The sequence below is a fragment of the Hyalella azteca genome, unplaced genomic scaffold, assembly GCF_000764305.2.
Source record: "Hyalella azteca isolate HAZT.00-mixed unplaced genomic scaffold, Hazt_2.0.2 contig4515, whole genome shotgun sequence".
In the NCBI taxonomy this organism is placed as follows: domain Eukaryota; kingdom Metazoa; phylum Arthropoda; class Malacostraca; order Amphipoda; family Hyalellidae; genus Hyalella; species Hyalella azteca.
The window spans coordinates 161,295-177,342 of record NW_025934728.1 but is presented as its reverse complement, the minus strand read 5'-3'; the positions used below and the strand labels follow the sequence as shown (position 1 = coordinate 177,342).

Genomic DNA, 16,048 nt, shown 5'->3' with positions numbered 1-16,048 from the left:
CCTGCCAGCAGCACCTGCAGCACCTGCTGCACCTGCTGCACCTGCTGCACCATGGCTGCTGCACTGTGGCTGCTGCACCGCGGCTGCTGCACCGTGGCTGCTGCACCGTGGCTGCAGCACCGTGGCTGCCTGGCCGGGCCACACTGCATGGTTGCGATCATGGCGCAACCATGTTTTTTGAAGATGGAAATTTTCCCATGAAAACCATGAAGTTTTCATGTTTTTACAACCATGTTTTATGAAGACATCAAGTTTTATGAAGATTGTAACTTTTACGATCAAAACCAAGTTCTACAATAATCGATTGCAAATTCTACGGTGATTTATTTCAGATTAAACAATGATTTATTGCTAAGCTTATGATGATTAATTGAAAGTTCTACGATGATAGATAGCAATCGGATATAAGTATTTAGATCACTTGGTTGCTTGAATCGCAAATTTACCAGGAATTTAAAAGCATAAAAAGCACTTTTTGGCGATTTTCTTTGCTTTTAAATTCCTGATATATTTTATTATGATTCCTAATGATTTGATCCATATGATTGATTTAAATAAAGATTGATAATGATTCCTATGATTCCTAATGATTTAAATTCCAAATTTTATAATGATTCATAATGAGTTCCACTATGAATGGAATTTCTTAGAATATAGCTAGGAATATAATTAAATGAGCGAAGACACTGTAAGCATCCTGTATACCCCCAGTATAGGATGCTCACATATATGGCTGTTTAATAAAACAATATGGCGGTTTGCATTACTTCTAAGGAAATCAACCCATCGTAAAATCCTTCTGAAAAGTCTAAAAATTTCGAGATAATGGATTTAATTTTGCTAATTCATAATTTATTGCACGGATTACCCTGGCCTGAACTCGTACTCAGAAATTATTTGAAATTATTATTATTATTATTAAATTATTATTATTATTAAATTATTAATTATTATTTGCCAGTAAAAAATTTGAAATGATTTGCATTCGTTAAGCCAGTGGCAGCCTGCGATCCAGCGTCAATTTTAATGATGAGTAAAGTGTGATGTAAAATAAATAAATACTATAATGATTATATATAACACTGTTATTTTATTTTTAGTGTGGGTATATTGCGTTATTTTTCCAGCATCGACGATGATGATGAGCGCAGATCAAAGTTGTATGCTCGCATTCATAGTATCAATATACCTACATTACACGTATGAGTTTGTCACGATGAAAAAAAAAACATTTATCCACGTGAAACATTGTTCGGAAGATAAATTTTCTGGGAGATTATAAGGTTTGCCTGTAGGCGCTGAATGACGTAGCAATTTGATGTTCTATTTCAGATTCTTTCTTTAACGTGAAACTTCGGAAGCATTGCCGATTTTGTAAATTCTGAAGTCGTGAAAATTTTTTAAATACCTTGTAATAATCGCACTATCAACCAGTTTCTTGAATTGGTCAACTTCAATGATCATTGAAGCTCCAGTTACTCTGGAAATAATAATATAATGTAATAATAAATAATAATTTCATGGATTGTGGAAATTTCCTCGGCCCCAGATAATTACTCTCCTAGATTAAGTGCTAGATGGCGATAGACGAACATATGAATGCATGAAAAGTTCTTATAGAGCATGAAAATATCGATTTTGGAAACCTGGGGAACGGGTGAGAGGTGAATAAATTTTGGATGATCCCAAACTGCATCAAGCCTCCAAAATCAGAAACAATTTGCCGAATATGAGTAATTAAACGTTCTAAAGTGAGAGGTCGCGCTATTTTTATTTCGCTGTTTATAACCAGCTTAACATTCATTAGTGCATTTTTTCAGAGCTAATAACGTACTAAGGTTTTTTATATTACAATTCGTACTATAACAAATATACTATAAATGGCAACACGTTATATTTTAAGTTTTTTTTCATATAAACATAATTAAAAGACTTTCCCCATTTGAAGTTTATTAATTTTTATTTTTTTAGTTATGAAATCTTATCACATGAATTAAGATCGGATCACGGAAAACCGGCAGCCTTTTGCTTGTCCGATGGTATATAAGATGATGGTATATAAGATATAAAGCTATGGAAAAATATATGTTCAGATTTGAAATGCCTAGCTCCTTATCGAACCCGGTGGAAGTCTAGTAGCTACTTCAAACTATCGCCAGTCATGAAAAGATCCGGTCAAATGACACGAGTTTAGATCTTCTGTGAACAAGGCACGAAAAGAAAAAGAATCGGCGACAGGCCACATCAGGCCTACACATCAGCGCCGATATCACTATGTTATGTTATGTTAAGATACCGGATCATCTTATATCACATGCAGCAGTCACGATCTGAGTCAACTGAGAGAACGTCGAGGATCGCATTGTGCGGCACTGATGATAGAGTGAAGAGGAACATCCAATGACATTATAGTCGCTTTTTAACTCATTTTTAGCGCATTTTCTCATTTATGGAAAAAATGCCCTCCCTATATTGTGCTCGTCGTGTACGTCCGTCCGTCCGTCTGTATACGTGACTTCACGTTTTCGTCGATTTAGAGAAAATGCGCTCTCTGTCGCTCATTGCAGTGAGTACTGAGTTATATTTTTTAATATTTATTCCCTACAACTGCAATCGAACTCTAAGATATATCTTGTGAATTGATGTACTCGTCTATGTAAATCTCTATTTTGTTTAAACTGTACCGTCATCATGCTGTTTGTTGTAACTCGATATTTTTTCAAAGTTGTCGTTTTTTAAACCATTTTCAAGACCCGACGTGTAAAACACGTTAAATAGTTTATATAGTTTCAATTATCTAACTTAATTTTTTTTGACATCCTGGGATCTGTAGATTGTAAGATATTTCGCAGACTTCAGACATTACATATCGTTTCGACTTTCTAGTGGGTGAAAAACCTAAAGCTTGGCTTAATGGCTGCGTGCAATTTCAGCTTCCTAATTTTTGCCACGAAGTAGCTCAAGATTAATTATAATTCTCTCGCAATATCCGAGTTTGTGGAATACTATAAATTATAATGGAATGGGCACCGGAATACGAGAGTAACAAGAACAGCATCGACTCACCGGCCTCCATCTCACAGACTTGAACAAAGTTCAGTAGCTTCTTATCTTAAACGTCAGTTATGTAAAGATCCGGGGCCATACTTTCAAAACTCGCTAAGTGAACGTAAGTACTTACGCTCTATTTTCTTGCATGCCTATTATTGGTGGATTTTGCTTGAAAGTCCGCCAATGATTGGCTGATGAACTTACGATCTCTTAACTTTTTTTGAAAGTATGGGCCCAGGTCAAAAGGCCAGATCTTCCGGAGAAAAGTCAAGAATAGTACTAAAATTGGCGACAAGCTAAACATGGAAAATTCTCGAACGCCGACACTAATATAGTACTAGATTATAACCTACTGCACTGTACCAGGTTATACTATCTATGCTTATATTGGGAAGACATCACATTTATCTGGAACGAGTTACAAGACTGTGGCAAGACGATTCCCTGGAGCAGGTAACGACGGAACCTTGCGAGCTTCATAAGCGATCCCGCTTTACGAGCGCCTCTTCCGGGATTTTACGACAATGAAGAAGATGGGATTTGGAGAACACGATTTCACGGCTCATTTAATTGGTGCACTAATTCATGGTCGTAAGACAGCACTGAAGCAAATTTGGAATTCAAGAGAGCGATGTTTTTGGAGCGACTTTTATAGTGGCCATAATGAGATCATTCGGAGAATGTACGAGTAGATTGAATGAAATCTACATTATCATTCGGATAATGTAGATTGAATGTCTAGTGTGAAACGTATCGTAATGAAGGGGAAGTGGGGTTATTCTATGGAAAAATGGGTAGTGATTGAGCCATTAAAACGCGCACCTGGTATAAAGGCTTAATAAGTCTAGAGTTGACCCGCTCGACCCACTTCAGAACAAATGAGTCGCCACCGTACGTACCCATTGTTAGGGAATATTATAAATTTATTCATATTTTATAGCAAAATTATTCCATTTTCATTTAAACTTCACAATTCCGCAATTTAGGTTTTCTATACTTTCAGAATTTTATTCTTTCATGTTTTAGTTGCGCGCTGGTAAGGACTACAGGGGCACAACGCAACTGTGTAGACATGTTTTACTAAAAATATTGTGAATACTAAGTATTTATCTCAACTGAAATCCTTTCCTGACCGTTTGAGATAATGATAAGAGGTATAGTCCTCCAGCACTCATGTCAACTCTCTCTCATCTATTTTAGAAATAGTATTGCAAAAAACTTTGCTTCTATTCGTAGCATGTGGTCATCAAAAAGGATTTTTAGCAAGCTGTACTGAAGGAGTAATACCAATATTATTCAACTGACATGCGTCTTATTATATTATTATTTAAACCCGAGTGTGCAGTCCTGACTTATTTGTAGTGACGGTGCCATTCTGAAGTAAATATCCCTCAACATTATCATGAGACCTTCGTACTATTATGTTTACTTGACAGCTTTTTTGCCTACTGTTGTCGTTTCTAAATAATATTTTTTCATATTGGTGAAGAAAGCTAGTAATCAAAGTGCTGAAGAAAGTTCATGTCCACAAAATGTACGGGGGCAAATTTAAGTGAAAATTTTGTAAATAAGCGAGAAGTTTGTTATTGAAGTTTGGATTTGTAGATACTGTGAGTCAAATTTTAGCATGGTAAGGAGCCACAAAAATCGCTTCCTAAATTAAGTGTGAAAGCAACAGATTTAAGTGGTGCTTGCAACGACTGATGCACGTGTTGCTGGTCGAGGATCAGTGAACATTGCCGCTAGGCTCGTTCTAGTGCCCAATAAAGTGGCTTGCCTTTAATAAATTGCTAATAAAAAATAGAAGCTTTAGGAGGTTTTCGTGTTGGCAGACCTGCGCCTGCTTATTGCCTCGTAAACTTAGACGACTCGCACTGCAGAGTTTTGAACTGCTGCTGGATCTAGTGTTGCATTTGTTGTTGCATCTGCTGCCGCAACTAGTGTTGCATCTGTTGTTGCATCTGCTGCCGCAACTAGTGTTGCATCTGTTGTTGCATCTGCTGCCGCAACTAGTGTTGCATCTGCTGCCGCAACTAGTGTTGCATCTGCTGCCGCAACTAGTGTTGCATTTGTTGTTGCATCTGCTGCCGCAACTAGTGTTGCATTTGTTGTTGCATCTGCTGCCGCAACTAGTGTTGCATTTGTTGTTGCATCTGCTGCCGCAACTAGTGTTGCATTTGTTGTTGCATCTGCTGCCGCAACTAGTGTTGCATTTGTTGTTGCATCTGCTGCTGCAACTAGTGTTGCATTTGTTGTTGCATCTGCTGCCGCAACTAGTGTTGCATCTGTTGTTGCATCTGCTGCCGCAACTAGTGTTGCATTTGTTGTTGCATCTGCTGCCGCAACTAGTGTTGCATTTGTTGTTGCATCTGCTGCCGCAACTAGTGTTGCATTTGTTGTTGCATCTGCTGCCGCAACTAGTGTTGCATCTGTTGTTGCATCTGATGCTGCTTCTTGTAATGGCTCGTCCAAGCGCTTACGCATTTTGTACCGCTTTAACCGCAGCTTCTACGATGGTGGCTCCATGTAATATACTGAAGCATCTTTACGCTTTTACAATTGATTTCACGTACGCTTTTACAATTACGTGCGTGAACAATTGATTCTACCATGTATCACAATTGATGACTACGTACGCTTTTACAATTGATTCTTCCAAACGCTGTTCATGCTGATGCCACCACTGATTTGCTGTGGAGAGTGGATGAACGATAATCAGAGGCGGCGATCCATCGTGGCCTGGGACTGCTACGTCCCAAACAAATACCAAGGATACCAAGTTAGACCTCCGTAACGTCTGCTCCAACTAACCCCTGCTACATGAGCTGCTGAACGCTCTTCGATTGCCCTTAAAATAGCCGCCGCCCGCACCAGTTTGTTTGAATTTCTGGGCCCATACTTTCAAAAAAGTCAAGATATCGTAAGTTCATCGGCCAATCATTGTCGGCCTTTCAAGCAAAATCCACCAATCATAGACAAGATAATAGAGCGTACGTACTTACGTTCACTAATCGAGTTTTGAAAGCTAAGAGAGGAAAGGAAGGCTTGTATAGTTCGTCTGTGTGGAGCTTCAATTTTAGGAATCGTTCTAAATTATTGACAATAATATTCATAAAAATGTTGCCTTACTTTGAAAATACGATTGAAAGATGCTGGTGAATAATTTTTGTGCTTGATTTAATTATGAGTTACTTGTCACTCAAAATATGAATGCGGTAAGGTATGAATTGAGACGGAGATGCAGGGCTCTTCATACAAATATATGAAATTATGAACATGGAGCTGCATGTATGATGCATTTTGATCCAGGACCAACACGTTAACGATGAAATATGTACTAGTCCAATATTAATCTTGTATGCATGTAGCGGCTTAGCGGCCTTTCATGTCATACATGGTAGATAGTCTTTCAAGTGACTATTAAAATCCCTACATCTAATTCCCCTTTGTACATTTTTTTTCTCCTAATGACTGAGAATCCTCTGATTTCAAATAACTCACAAGAGACCATCCCTACATGACAATCCCTTCAGTAAATAAGTTGTGCAATAAATGCTTATGCTGTTGTTAATAAATGCTGTTATTAGTTATGCTTAAAACAACCAGTTGCTCTCCGTTGTTATTGAGTAGCATGCTACTCATATTGAGTAGCATTGAGTAGCATTCGTTCTACGTTTGCCTATTGTTATCGAGTAGCAAATAACCCAGATGCACAGGGTATTTTTCGTCCTACGTTTGTCTAGCTCACGTTGTTGCTGAGTGGAAAAAACGCCCGTGGAGTTTTTCCCCCGTCAGAACGTGGGAGTGTTTTTCAGTTCACAGTTCTTACTGTATATTTTTCTTTTGTTTAATGGCGTAGCGATGATGATGGCTGAGCTGCTGGAAGTTTTTTATTCTGCATCCGAGTCTTCAATACAGAAAATCTTAGTTAATGTTGTGTGTTGAAAAATGCTGTACAATGATTAAAAAATTTCAAGTTCTGTGAAATTTCATTTGATTAATTTTATTACATTTATTAAAAATGCATTTGTATTGGACCCTATAGCTATTTTCTGCATTGGTTTAAGGGGTTTAAGAGAGATGAACTATTTCGTTCAGGAGCCTATGAATACGTCATCATTTTGGCAGGCCTAATTTCTCAAGGGTATTTGTAACTCGGGTTTACTGAAAGCACAATTTTTTTGCACGTTGTGATCTTTCTATACCTAGTCTCGTTTATATCCTATTGATGATTATACCTCTGATCTTTTGTAATCGCTCGCTGCTATTAACCGATTTTATTTCTTGTCGCATTTTCACTCGTGGAAAACCGAGATAGATCACGCTTAGATTTGACTGTATTTGATCTCGCAAAACGGACAAGCAACGTTGCAGTAGGAAACACAAAATGAGATAACCTTCATGCATTTTAGGTTATACTATAGTTGCTTCACTACAATAATATTGTTGCATGGTATCCAACCTGTTCAGCTTAAATACTGGTAATAAAATGAATGATCCAACAGGATGCATTTAATCGAAAATTAGTGAGTTGCCAAACTGGACAACTTACTAGCCACTTGAATTTCTGATATAAGGTTTAAATTCTTGATTTATTCAAGGTAAGATTGTTAACTGATAAATAAGCGATTAGTCTGAAATCCAAGGTTGACATTAGGATAGTTAGTCATAATAACCTATAAGCGTCAAGTAGGAAAGATCATGTATTTTGAATAAATTTCCGCCCCAAACTGCCGACCGGCAGTTTATACACATAATATATTTTCTCTTTTGATTAAGTTTGAATTGAGGGGAACGTGACTTGCGGACAAATGCTGAAGCGCAAAGTTTTGCATATTTTCCGGCGCTGCAAATATTGTGCAATATCTGCAGAGCTACGGATACACGAAGTGACTTAATAGTTCTCTCAAAACAAAAATGACAATACACGAACCTAACTATCGATAAAATTATTACATTGAAAGGCTATCCCTAACATCACCCCCCACCAAGTGCAAAAATTCATTATTGCACTTAACAATCCTATAATGCGTGAACATGTACGGGCGAAGAAGGTTAAGCATGAATCTAATCTAACGCGAAACAGATCAAGATTTCTTTACTATACAACTTTATTACACATACATACACACGCTAACTTTCTTAAAATTTTCACAGGATTCTTATTTACATTCAATTTACAACGTGACAAGACCAACACGACCAATTTAGAAATAACGCGATCAATAGGTAACATTTAAGATAAACAGACAAATAGCGCGATCTTTAAAAAAATTCAAAATATGGACATTGCGCGAACAATACGAAACCTCTAAAATCATACATTTAGCACTAACTTTCTAACGTTAGGTGAAATTTCTGCTTAGATAAACCTTAGGCCTCCTGAACAATTTTACCTTCTATACTTTCCGCACCAGGGTTCTGCCACGCCTGCTTTATAATCTCTAATACTTTCACGCACAGACTTCAAATGATTAGCCACAACCTTCAATGCATTCTTTTTCACCATTTCATACATCGAATCGCTTTTTTCATCCTCATCATCACTCATTTCGATCAAATCTGCCCAGACTTTTCTCCAGTTCCGGTCCAAACCCTTCGATATAGTCGCTACTCGCTTCAACAAATCTTCTTGGACAGACATCGCCTGCTCTAACCAGAAAACGAAATTGTCTCGCGAGCGACTATCCACATCGTTAGTCAAACTTTCAGTCTCCACTACCGTAGCCATTGAGTTAGACACATTTACCCGCCCACATGGAACATCCTGGCCAATTGCTGACGAAAGTTCATGCTCTACGGTTTCGGGTCTCTTTTCATCAACTATTTCTTCTACCTCATTCTCATAAGTCCAGTCTAACGAATTTTTTTCAGTTGCGGATTGTGGCTGTTGTTCTTGAGAAGCTTCTTTGACGTCTTCCAAAGTAAAGTTAAGACTATATTTAGCTTTCAAATTGTTAAACTCTTGTACTAAACTACGATCACTCGTGCGCCCAGAAACATATCCATCGTTCATCACAACACTAGCGGAACCACAAAAGTGACGCTTACTGTTACAGCCATTCACACCATACACCATATCAGCGCATCCATTATCACATGCTATAGTCGACAAGTCCTCGACATTACCAGTTGACACGCCTTTGGTAATCAAATCATCTCGATTCGTGTAAACTGCCGAATTCACAGTTGTACGATCCAAAGATTCGCGAAACTTACATGAACGATCTGGCTGCGACGCTGTTCGATCGGCTAACTTACTAACACGAGCACGTCTGTAACGTGGGCATTTCCGAAGAAAGTGTAAACCTGAGCCACAAATGAAACACTGTTTCAACCAGGTACGGCATTCACGACTTGCGTGACCGGCACGCTGACAATATTCACAGACATCTTTCTCAGAAATGGAGTTCTGACCATCACGAATTGCACGTTCGCCTTCTTTCCTTACAAGACGGTCTTCTGACTTGGCCTGGGCTGTCGAACAATGGGGTCGAAGGCGAGAATTATCGTGCTGCCGAAACCTGTGGGACTCGTTGACGTTCGAAGGCGCGTACTCAGTTGCCGTATCACGGATTATCTTGCACAGTCCGCAATCAACATTTTCCTTCCGAGGTACTTCGCTGTTCCTCTGGAAATACGGCGCCCATGTCCTCTTGAATTGGGTCAGCACGTGTTGAAAATCACTCGACAAGGACTGCTCCATTATCTGAAGTCTTGAAAATAATCGTGAGAAATACTCCAGGTTTTCCACGAAGAAAGAAGACCCATCGGCGTGGCTGGACAAGGCACAGTCCTCATGACGTACATTAGACATTTCGGAAGCGTTTACTTCGTGCGGGCAACAATCGATACAAATTGGTCGAGTTCAGAAGCTGTCAGTCGCGTTCAGGGATCCACCACACGAGACAAGGCTCCGAAACACACGATGCAAATTTACTTTAATTTACTTTACGTTACTTTCTGTTACTTTACTCTACGTTACTTTACTTTACATTACCCAGTCACGATTCCGGCTGGCACGGCACCATTATGTTGGGGACTAGTCAATAAATAAATAAACACTCTGTCCCCGAACACTTGGCCAATGATCGTAAACAAAAAGGATGAATAAAATCTGATAAATAAAGAACTATAATAATAAATAAACGATAAACACAAGAGAACAAATTACAAAACTATAAACCGCGTTTCTTTCTAGCCCGTGCCCACTAATTCCTAATCACGTCCTAAGTTCGGAGCCTCGCTCTGTGGTGGATCACATAACAATGACGAGGTACACAGCGGGTCTACACGAAGTGACTTAATAGTTCTCTCAAAACAAAAATGACAATACACGAACCTAACTATCGATAAAATTATTACATTGAAAGGCTATCCCTAACACTGCAAATATTGTGCAATCTCTGCAGAGTTACGGCGTTATTTTGTAGCAATGCAGAGCTGGGGAGGATTTGCTAGAGCTCTACAGGGCACATGCTTAACACCAAATTGCTGAATTTTGTTACAAAAATCATAAGTGCGAGCGCATCTTTGTCTTAAGCTCGAGTTAAATCAAATGAAAAATACAAATCATAATTATGAACGTTACAATCGTTAATAATTTCTTACATCATGATAAAGTATGACTTTGGTGCCCGATCATTTTTTCTATGTAAGAGTAGAATAAAATGATGAAGGTGATTAATAATATAGAAAGAGTGTAAATCCTGGTAGTAAATTTCAATAAACAACTGAACAAATGATTCTATTTACACGGAAATTTTATGGAAATCAAACCGCCGTAAAACAACACACTTTTAGTAATTTCAGATTTTAGCAATAATTATTGCTCAATATATCTTAATCTTGGGACTACAACCAAAAAATTGTATAAAAGAATTAAAGTCATCTTCACTGCAGTCCTGTGGAACTTCCATGTCTTCAACTGATAGCTATAAATGAACCGGAATTCTATGGAGAAATGAATTATCTGTCTAGATATTAATATAAGCTTAATGAATTGTGCGTCCACTAACCTGACAACAAAACAATATACATTATGTCAAGATTAGAATTACCGGCAAAATCAATGTGTAATCACGGAAACCTTGATACGGAACAACAGTGTTCAGCGTCATAGGTCAAGCGTTCCATGGCAGGAATTGTCTGCAAGCCAGGGCCCATACTTTCAAAAAAAAGTTAAGAGATCGTAATTTCATCAGCCAATCATTAACGGCCCTTCGAGCAAAATCCACCAATAATAGACAAGAAAATAAAGCGTAAGTACTTACGTTCACTTAGCGAGTTTTGGAAGTATGGCCCCTGGAGGATGGTGGAGGCCGTCTAACCGGACTTAGAGTTACACTATCAGACGCAAATAGCCCCGTCTGAAACTTGAAGATGTATTTGAACCTTAAACAAATTATGGGGATGTCTATTTCGATGTTCACTGTCGCTCAGCCCTCCAATTTACCGGCCGCAACTCAATTGAAGTTCCAACAATTGACTCGTGATCATCAATCAGCGACGACAGTTCACTGCCGGTATCCAGTTTAATGCCGAGCGAGTTGACGTTAGCGTTTGTCTTGCATTCCTTGACTTAGTGATATCCTCTATATACTAACAGTAACTCTTGATACCAGACCTGTAGGTAAGAATAGCATTAGCCACGGTCGGTAATATATTTGCAGACAGTAACAATAGCATTAGCGACGGTTCATGTATAGCAGACCAAAATATATAATTCTCTGCGTGATAAATCCTGTTACCATGCCTTCACATAGTGATAACCTCTATATACTAACGGTAACTCTTGATACCAGACCTGTAGCTAATAATATCATTAGTGACGGTCGGTAACATATTTGCACACAGTAAGAATACCTTTAGCTACAGTTCGTGTATCCGCAGACCAAAATAAATACTCCTCTGCGTGAAAAATCTTAATTGTTACCATGCCTTCAAGTACGAGATCATTAGCGATGGTGAGTGTATCATTTAAAAAAATTAAATGCAGCTCGATCTGTAAATTTTTGTTTGTGTATTTGAGATTCCTAACTCTAAGTGCTTGCTAAAGATCTTTCATTAAATTTCACGATGTTTCATGTTTGCGATTCTGAAGTGTTTTTAGGTGGGCGAAGTTCCTTAGCTTCTCTTCTTGGTTAAATGCTTCGGTATGTGATATTCTTGCTGCTCTTTGCTTGAGTAGTTGCCATATTCTTTTAAGTACATTAAATATGTATTTCTTTCTATTTAGTTAAAGGCTAAAAATTGACAGGCATGGAATGATACTGCACTGCAACACTTGCCTCCGTTTCTTACTTTCTGGGACTGGAAGTTGACCTTTTAAATGCTACTATATATTTAATTAAATCACGAACTTGATTTTTCATTTTTGAAAAAAATCTACTTATGTTAAAACGTTAAACGGTAGCCTTTTACAATAGCCTTATACGACAGCCTTTAAATTGGCTTTGCAACTCGAATCGAATGAACGGTAATTGTCTGATAACGTCCCACCGCTTGGTAAGGTTGACCTCCCTACAAATTGTGAAGCATTGAGTGAACAAAGGCTGAACTCGACTTGTTTCTTCTCTTATAGCGTCTAGAGGGGGCGATGTGTGACTCTGGAACCCGTCGTGTTTCTTTTCTTAGACTAAGAGCGTCTAGAGGTGCTATGTGTGACTCTAGAACTCGGCTTGTTTCTTCTCTTATAAAGCGTCTAGAGCTGCGATGTGTGACTCTGGAACTTGGCGAATTGCTATCAACATCGCAGACACGTAGCGGCCCACGTACATTTAGCGGCCAATTTTTCGTGTATGATTAGTGGATTTAGCTTGAAAAGCCGTCAGTGAAAAGCTGACGGATTTACGAACTCGTAAGTATTTTTGATAGTACGGCTATCAGATCTTTTGTACTATTACATAGTACAAAGGTTTTGATGTATTATACATAGTATATAGTACTATGAGGTAGTACTATTTTGCGCGATAGTACGGCTGAATAGCTCGTTTGCTGAACTGGCCCGACAAATGAAGGCTTGTTGTCTTTGTGGATTGTACCTGAGGACTTATCATCCTTATCATGCAAACGCAAACAAAACGTCGAGGCATTCTGGCGTGACCGACGGGTGTTTTCTGTAACCGTAAGTTTGTTCAGTAAATGATCTAATCGAACGACTACTGTTCAAATGTGCCGAGGACTGTTCTGTGACTGTTCTGGGGCCATGCTTTCAAAACTCGCTAAGTGAACGTAAGTACTTACGCTCTATTTTCTTGTCTATGATTGGTGGATTTTGCTTGAAAGGCCGTCAATGATTGGCTGATGAACTTACGATCTCTTAACTTTTTTTTTAAGTATGGGCCCTGCTTTGTAGCAGAGGGTTTTCATTGTAAACACAAATGGTCATATTGGTACTTGATGCTGAGATAAGCGGTCAAATGGTTTGAATATAACTTAGATAAGTATTTATTGGTTTTCTACGGATACATTACCGTTATCAATACCATACGTACGTGCTGACCTGAAACTCTAGTATAGGAAAACTGTTGAAAGCTTTTACGTGCACTCTTTCTTTATTATTTTCCAATTCCAGGCCTGATTTAGTTTGGAATTTCTACTTCATATTTTTTTCAGAACTTATTCTGGGTTTAAAAACTTTCATTTTACCACCTAAGATTTAGAATGTTTGTAATAATTAGTAGATCCCCTGGCACCCCGTGATATAACAATTAAAAAGGCTTAACTTGAAATGCTGCTTTAATATTTCACTTAAACGAACGCTTAGAGCTCAATGCTATGCAACTATATCTTTTTAAGTCGGTTCTAAATTTAACCTTTAAAGACACATGAATGAATTGAATAAATCCCACCTTTTTCTGTCGGTATAGCGTAACAAATTATTACACGTCAGCACTGCATTAACTTAATTGAGTCCAGTCATGGAATTTCTTTAAGCCAATCTTAGCTCTTAACCACAGCTAATTTACGCCCTCCTAGGAGGCGCACGGGAAGTTTTCTGTGAACTTCATCTTATTAAATCTGCAAGTGTCGCGGGGGCACCGATATGAGAGCTGAATTATCGCTGAGCAAGCACCGTATTAGTGCAGGTTTAAGGCTGGAGTTTAGTCTTCATCCAGGACTTGCTGGGCCTATACTTTCAAAAAAAGTTAAGATATCGTAAGTTCATCAATCATTTAAGGCCATTCAAGCAAAATCCACCAATCATAGACAAGAAAATAGAGCGTAAGTATTAACGTTCACTTAGCGAGTTTTGAAAGTATGGCCCTTGGGCTCATACTTAAAAAAAAAGTTAAGAGATCGTAAGTTCATCAGCCAATCATTGACGGCCTTTCAAGCAAAATCCACCAATCATAGACAAGAAAATAGAGCGTAAGTATTTACGTTCACTTAGCGAATTTTGAAAGTATATAGGCTCTGGACGGCTGAGAGACGTTCATTATACGCTGGACGGCTGAGAGACGTTCATTATACGCTGGACGCCTGAGAGACGTTTATTATACGCTGGACGTAATTAACTCTCTTGACGCACGGCGATCGATTATCCCGCTCCTCTAATGACGTACATCAATAATCGGCGCCTCGGTGATGAATTATTCACAGTCTTATTCATTAATTATGCACGGTCTTATTCATTGCTCCTGGAATATTGTTCCTATTTATATGGTATCTAGTGATTTTGGACCTGCCATATTGTTTCTATTAATATTATACAGCTATGAATACATATTGTGCTTAATAATAATTAGAATCGCTATATTTTTTTCGACAGTAATTCTACCAACTAGAAATTATTATAATATAAATTTGTTTAAGTCATTAGTCGTTTAATACAAGTAAAAGAAAACATTTTAAAGAACAAATTCATTGATTATAATTTGTGATCCTTTCCATTTATATATATTTATTATGATTTTATTATTAAAAATTTTCAATCAATTTTACAATCATATGATCCTTTTCTGCACATAAAAACCTTGAGTGTTCACTGTTCTGCGTTTTTGCTCTGACAAAATGGGGAACATTCTTTGGTGTTAACAGAACGACTTTCTGCAATATATTGTGATAATATATTTTATTTTATTATTCTCTCATCTAGCAGGTCTGGCGTTAGATAATGCGACTTTAACCACAATGGCAACGCGTTAACAGATGCGTAGACAGTCACGCTGACTTCTGGAACGTAAAATTACTCTAATAATCACTAATAATGTGTTACATTAATAATTAGTTTTATGTCTGTTAATTAATTTTATTTTAGATAACTGATAATTTACTTGAATAGAGCTTGGACTAAGTCTTCATCATTCTCTCACAGTCAGAATCTTTGTTTTTTAATTTGTGATGTGTCAGTCAATTGGTGAGTTTGGAAGGATGTTCTTCAGAAAGAATATGTCGGTTGAAGTTGTCAGAAACAAATTTTAGTCAATTCATCTTCCATTTTAAGGCTATATTTAATGTAGTTATTTTTTGGACACCGACCGTTGGTGCCGTTAATAATATTGTTAATATTTTGAGAGGCGAATGTAAAGGACATTGTTAGGAAGAGAAGAGTTGCTCGTTACGAAACAAATTCTGACGAATTTTGACACGAATATGGAAATAGATCATTGCGTTGTTTGATTCATATTTTATTTCAAGCTACAGGCCTGACAACTATTATTTAATTAAATTGAATGCAGCAACCATTAAAAGTTATTAAATTGAATGCCAGCTTGTAGAATTGCTCTTCTAGAGCTTGCATGAGTCGGGGGGAGCGTCGGTTGGTCTGGGTAGCCAAGGTAGAGCGCCTTCATTATAGACCTACTGAGACGAGGCACGAGACGAGGCACGAGACGAGGCACGAGACGAGGCATGAGACGAGGCATGAGACGAGGCACGAGACGAGGCACGAGACGAGGCATGAGACGAGGCACGAGACGAGGCACGAGACGAGGCATGAGACGAGGCACGAGACGAGGCACGAGACGAGGCACGAGACGAGGCACGAGACGAG

At 38.2% G+C, this 16,048-nt stretch overlaps 1 protein-coding gene across 1 annotated transcript in view; it reads left to right on the top strand.

Moving 5' to 3' along the window:
- The first annotated feature begins 231 nt into the window (after positions 1 to 231).
- The window catches only part of LOC125177736, a 50,303-nt gene continuing 34,486 nt past the window's right edge, over positions 232 to 16,048 (top strand). The window contains exon 1 of the mRNA XM_047880050.1: positions 232 to 265. Within this exon, the coding sequence (XP_047736006.1) occupies positions 232 to 265 (34 nt within the window). The remainder of the gene's footprint in view (positions 266 to 16,048) is intronic.